The sequence below is a fragment of the Primulina huaijiensis genome, chromosome 15 (assembly GCF_012295235.1).
Source record: "Primulina huaijiensis isolate GDHJ02 chromosome 15, ASM1229523v2, whole genome shotgun sequence".
Taxonomy (NCBI): domain Eukaryota; kingdom Viridiplantae; phylum Streptophyta; class Magnoliopsida; order Lamiales; family Gesneriaceae; genus Primulina; species Primulina huaijiensis.
This window is the reverse complement of record NC_133320.1, coordinates 4,158,608-4,165,105: the sequence shown is the minus strand read 5'-3', so window position 1 is coordinate 4,165,105 and position 6,498 is coordinate 4,158,608. Positions and strand designations below refer to the sequence as shown.

Sequence of the window (6,498 nt, the reverse complement as noted above, 5' to 3'; positions counted from 1 at the left end):
GTGGCTGTAGTTTAGTGGTAAGAATTCCACGTTGTGGCCGTGGAGACCTGGGCTCGAATCCCAGCAGCCACACGTTTTTCTCTATCTACTTTTATTCTGAAAATCAGGGACTATTATTGCACCGTTTCATTTATTTTTTCTGGGTTATAATAATAATAACTCATATAAGTATGGCTAAAGGGGAAATTCCAGCCGTCGGATTACTATCACATTGGCTTCGTCAACATCCTAACCCGTAGTCAAAACTTCTAAGGACTAATTATTCCTACAGTCTTTTTTGATATGGACTAAAGCGAAATTTGACAAATTATGAAGGGACTAAATTGATATTTGAATTGTTGAAATTAAAAAAATAAAATAAAAGTGTGTGTTGAAATTTTAAAAAAATACAAAAAACAAAAGTGTAATATTAATATCATATAAGGGTAAAGTTGGAAGAAAAAATTGGTTTCCTTCATAGGTGGTTGTTATCATGTCCTCAATTATAATAAAATAGAATAAATATGAATGGACAAACTACATGCATTTTTTTAACATGTGATGATTATATCACAAAAAATATAGTAAGACGGTTTTCTTGATCAATTTTGCTAGACAAATAATCTATTTAGGTCACTTATAAAAAAATTTATTTTTTATACTAAAAATATTAATTTTTATTATAAATATAAATATTATTGATCACTATTTTATTAATAAAAATATGTGATATCTTCTCACAATGGTCTCAACGACTACAATACTGCGTGCGTTTCGGGCAGTCTACAAAGGGAATTCCGTGTTGGCTAAGATGAGAATTACCGCCTTATCAGCGACGGTATACCAGGTTTGGAATCTCCGCAACAGGGTACTGTTTGATAATAAGAAGCCGAACAGTGATGCTATCTTCATGAAGATAAAGATCCATACCTACATATGTGTACCAGAGTCAACAAATGTTCTGCTATAGCTGTCTACTTTTATTGGTTGTGTTTAGTTGTTGAAGTATAATTGATTAATATCTTCTGGGGTTGCCCAGTGTATTTGTACTATAAATTTTTTACCCTTTTTAATGAATACATGCATTTCATTAAAAAAAAAAAAAGAAAGAAAGAAATAACAACATACCCATAGCAAACATTCACATTTAAATATTATTTATCATTTCTCGCCTTCAACTCAATTTTTGGTTATGTGATGTCGCAGTCTCTCTTTTTCTAACAATTTTTAAATTTACAAATTCTGACCAAAGCTCTTCAATTTTCTATAAATTAATAAATTTTCAATCATTTTTATTCAAACCCCTCGAATTCTATAATTATTTTCATAGCTGCTCTCCGGGTTTCTGCTCTGTTTCTTGGCTTCAAACATTCCCACAAATGTCCTCCTCCACATCGAGTATTTGTCAACATTGCAAATCAGAACTACCATCTTCGCCATGGCTACAAATCCAAACCCCACTGACATTCACAGAAGATAACCGAAATAATTCTCCATTCGAATGGATACGTTAGCCGAAATGGGCAATCCCCCGGAGACCCTGGTTGCTAGCATTTTCATACAAAAACCTCCAAGCATTTGGCAGATGATTCCGAGAGAGTTTACGTCCATCCCATGGAGAAGAGATCGGATTATTCACTCAGCACAAAGAGCCTGGAAATGTGCACCGAGGGCTTAGGCAAACGAAACGGGATGCGTTTTTTATTCGAGCATGGAAAAATTCTGTTCTAGTACTGGAAAAACAGAGTTTTCCCGAAAAAAGCACCCGAAAGCTGGAAAATCCAGCAAGAAAGTAGATTACAGTCGCTATCATCCACCTCCACTGTCTTCCATTAGTGGTAAAGATGTTGTTCAAGTGCGGTCTCATCGAGAAGGGGGGAGATTTCATATTAGTGATTAAAGCATTTAGTTTCTCTTGCTGCAGTACTCATTTTCGATCCGTAAGAGAACATGGGAGGCTCAAGCTTTTCATGTGCAAAAATGAATCCCGGGAGGATTGTGAGGATCTGTCAGCTGAAAATGGAGAGCTTGGTGAAGAAAATGGCCAAGTACCGGAAGAAGATTTCGACGAAAATGGCGACTCGAAGCTTGAAGATTGTGGGAGACTCGGGTGTCGAATTGGTGGTGTAGCAACAGATGCAAGAGAGATGAAAGCAAGAACTTACCTAGTTTGCCATTTCGCGTTATAAGATGAATAAACATTTATCGAATATATGTTTGGAGATAAATTGACATTTATATTTAGTGTAGAACAAATGTTTACTACTGTATGTGATTACACATATTAGTGACATGTCTATGGCTCAAATTTGATAATTTAGAAGACTAAACAACTATTTTTTTTTATATACATAAATTCGACTTAAAATTCACTTTATGTTGTATCTTTTTTGATAGGGTGTCGATCAAATTTGATAATTTAAATTATAAATAAGACTTTCAAAATATCAAATATTATACAAATATGCAACGAGTACGTCAAAATGCTAAATTTCTGACTAAATATATATAAAAGATATATCTTTGTTAGATTGACAAAACCTATAATTATTATCCTAAAAAAGGGACCAAAGCTGTTCCCCTTTTGAGGCAAATTAAATCACTCATTTTAAAATGGACCCTTAAATTTGTCTGTTCCTCTCATAAGATATGTAAAGGGTTAACATATTATGGCAATCAGTTTTCTAAAATTAACGCAAAAAATTTCAATTTACATACACATAATCAACTTCTTAAATTCCAACCAAAGAAAGCATTAATATGTAAAAACACTTATAATATTTTGATAAATAAATGCTTTTTTTTTTTTTGAGATTCTTAATCTCAATATTTTTGTTTAATCCAAAATTAATCTTTACATATATTTACAATTCACTATACACCATCCAACCCTATTTTATGCAAACACATCGGTAATAGTATTTTTTGATATTTTAGTAAAAATCTATTATCATAATCACTTTTTTTTTTAAACAATATTCATTTTTGATTTTTTTAATATTTTTTTCACAGTTTGCAAATTTAATAACATCTAAAAAAATTAATCATTTATCTAGAAACATAATCTTTCACACACTCTATATACATAATAAATATAGAAAAAGACTATATATACAATAATAGTTACATCTTATATTACACATTATTTTAGAAATTATAAAGTTAATAAAACTCCACTTTTAAAATAATTTTTTTAATTAAAATATATTTTAGATAGTTTTGTAATTTCAAATATAACGATGAAACATAACGTAAATAATTAGAATTATAAAAGAGTTGAGATCCCTTAACAAACAAAACGGATATGATAAATATCTTGAGAGTCGATTATGTAACTTTTTTGGAGACATAAATACGTCAGACATATTTTCAACTTCTTATAAGTTTCATTGTTGCGTTTATTGACATATTTCTCACTGGCAAATTACTTAATAAGGGCTTATTGTACATGTATGATGATTCAACGTAACCAAGCTTAATTTTTTAAAAAAACTTTGTTTATTAAGAATATATTATTTGGTTGATTGCTCTTTTCACTTCCATAATGCTTGCTTTCCTCCCATTAATATCCTCTCCAACCTGAGAAAATGTAAATATAAAAAATTTAAATTGCAAAAAAAAATAGATCATACCTTAGCTCTCAATTGAGCAGCAAAAACGCCATTCTCCATTGATGATTGCACTGTAATCACCTCGATCGTGAATTTTCTAAGCATCTTAATCACATTTATCAGCAATCCCTCCTTGAGCAAACACTGGATCTCCACCAAGGCATCGCTCTCGATTATCGAGACCTCCACCTGTGCCGCCGCATTCTTCATCTCGCTGCCGTCTCCGATTATCCTCCTTTTCTTCTTTTTCCTTAGAGAAAGTATATGACAGTCTCCTTTCTCCATAAGATCATTCAACTTCTTCTGCTTTGCCTCGGCCTCCATTTGCCTCGTTCGCTCCTCCAGCTCCTGGATTTTCTTGCACTGATGTTTCAAGTACTCTATGGTATCCCCAAGAACCGAAGCTTTATCCATTTTCGTGACGAAGGGTACCAAGGATCTGAGTGTTACGAACCTTTCGTTTAGTTTTTCTCTACGGCGTCTTTCGGCGAGGACGTGGCTGCCGCCGAGCTCTTCCTGCTTTGCGGAACTGGAGTCTCGGTGGAGGCGATCGGAGGAGTCACTGGATGTCGGATTGAGGAGGAATGGGACAGTGAAGAGGATGTATTTGAGGGTCCACTGAGAAGAGCCACAGAGACGGCGGCGGGGGTGATGGTGGCTCGTGGAAGTGGAAGTGGAGTACTTCGAGAAGGTGGTGCTGGCTGAGGGAATGGCGGCGGGAGAAGAGCCTGACCACCGCGTTGACTGAAGAATGGTGGACACTGTCCGGGAGTAGACACCATTTTCTTGTGTTGTCTCGTGGGGAGACGAAATTCCTGCCAGTATATCTGCACCTAAAACTTATCAGTATCAAAATAATATTATATTACATTCTCAAAAAAAAAAACAAAACAAATAATATTATATTAAAGATTCAAAAAAAAATTTATATTAAGCTTAAATATATATACAAATCGAAATCTCCTTCCAAAATATATATATACATATACCTGGAGGATGCAGGCTACTATCCATGGGCTCTTGCCGTGTGTGCCACCACTGCACCTCGCTGAGCTCACAGGACCTTTCCGGCTGAGTCCTACCCTCTAAAACATTCAAATACGGATCCAAGTTACCCGACTCATAATCCCGTAACCCGACCCCGATACCCACAGGCATGTCAAGTTGTTCCACCAGCTGATGATCATGTTCACAATTTGCCTCCGCTGCTTCACAATCAGGCATGGGTAGTCCGTCAACATAGGAACCCGACTCGTCATCGCCCTGCGCCACGAGGCTGCCATTCATCGGCGGAGCCGAGTCATGTGATAGTACTGTTGGGTGGAGAGCAAAAGATATAGAGGGAGTGGAAGTAGAGTAGTCGGAGATCGCCGACTTTGAATGGTCGCAGAAGATGCTTTTTATGTCTTGAATTAAGCCTATGTCTTCTTCAACCTGTCACAACTACCTAATTAAATGAAAACATAATATTTTTCTGAGTTTTTTTAGAAATAATAAATTCTTCAAAAAATTATGTATTATTGAGTTTTATGTTATAGATACAATCCTCACCTACATATGAGACTCAACTCTTCTCAGAAAATTTTGAATTTTCATGAATAACTAATTCTCTTTCAAAAATCTCCCTTTTCTTCACCCATTATACATATGAAAAAAATATGGAGATAAACACTGTAGTGATCGATTACCCATTTGATTGATCCGAGTTCCACGACCCCATCAAGAACAGGAATGCAGACACAAGTCTGAAGAATACATGAGTGTAATAGTAATTATCGATAACATATATTGTAGAAGAACACTTATTTTGTGAATAATAATCAGTGTTATTCATTCATCGTGGAACCATACATATACAAGGCTAAGAAACGTAACAAACCACAAAACTAAGAAGAATCACAAATGACTTCTAATAACAGGGAAAGACCATAAGAATAGGAAAGAATACAATAACTAATTACAACAAACTCTTGTTACGTAGCATGCAAGAATGCTAAGGACGTAACTCTATATGTTTCAACACTCTTCTTCAAGCTTGATTGTAAATATCTAACAACTCAAGCTTACTTCGCATGTAGAAGTTAGGTCGACGAAGAAGCTTAGTGAGAATATCAGCAGCTTGCATTTGGGAAGGAACGTAACATATAGAGATAACTTTATCCTCGACCTTCTCATTGATAAAGTGGCGATCAATCTCTATGTGTTTGGTGCGATCATGTTGGACAGGGTTTTTTGAGATACTGATGGCGGCTTGATAGTCACAATACATGGTGATGAGACAGGTTACAAGAACTCGAAGATCAATTAGCAGCTGTCTCAGCCAAATACCCTCACATACTCTAGTTGCTAGTGATCGCAGTTCAGCCTCAACACTACTACGAGCTACTACTGTCTGTTTTTTACTCCGCCATGTAAATAAATTACCCCAGACGTATGAGCACATACCTGATTAGGGATGTAAACGATCCAATCCAAATCAAACAGTATCAAGCTTGATCTTGGCTCGTTTAAGATTGTTTGAGGCTTGAGCTCGATTCGAGCTTCTGTTATCAGGCTCGAGCTTGGTTTGTATTGAAATTACTAAGCTCGAAAAAAGCTCGAGCTCGACTCGTTAAAAGCTCGTTTATCATGTTAATCAAGTCGGGCTCGAGCTTGATTCATTAATAGCTCGTTTACCATGTTTAACAAACCTGACTTGAGCTCGGCTCGTTTTCAAGCTCGTAAAGCATAGAATTGAGCTTTATTTGAGCTTGTTAAAAATTAAATCTATCTATGAACTAATTTTAAATCAGACATAAAAATATAAATTCATTCATAAATAATTAAAACGACAAAAATAACAACTAAAAAAACATAAATTCATTATATTATTGAACATCCCAAAATAATACATCTAGCATCCAGATAA

At 35.1% G+C, this 6,498-nt stretch overlaps 1 protein-coding gene and 1 non-coding gene across 2 annotated transcripts; one reads left to right on the top strand and one right to left on the bottom strand.

The window, feature by feature from the left end:
• TRNAH-GUG (transfer RNA histidin (anticodon GUG)) lies at positions 1-72 on the top strand. Its single transcript has one exon. It is a non-coding gene; the product is annotated as a tRNA-His (tRNA).
• Positions 73-3,323: 3,251 nt separating this feature from the next.
• On the bottom strand, positions 3,324-6,033 carry LOC140958849 (basic helix-loop-helix protein A-like). The gene is made up of 5 exons (XM_073416420.1): positions 5,658-6,033; positions 5,279-5,358; positions 4,580-5,024; positions 3,612-4,417; positions 3,324-3,558 (listed from the first exon to the last, which is right to left on the bottom strand). The coding sequence occupies exons 1-5, from the start codon at positions 6,031-6,033 to the stop codon at positions 3,481-3,483; spliced, it is 1,785 nt and encodes a 594-aa protein (XP_073272521.1). The 3' UTR covers positions 3,324-3,480.
• Between the last annotated feature and the right edge of the window lie 465 nt (positions 6,034-6,498).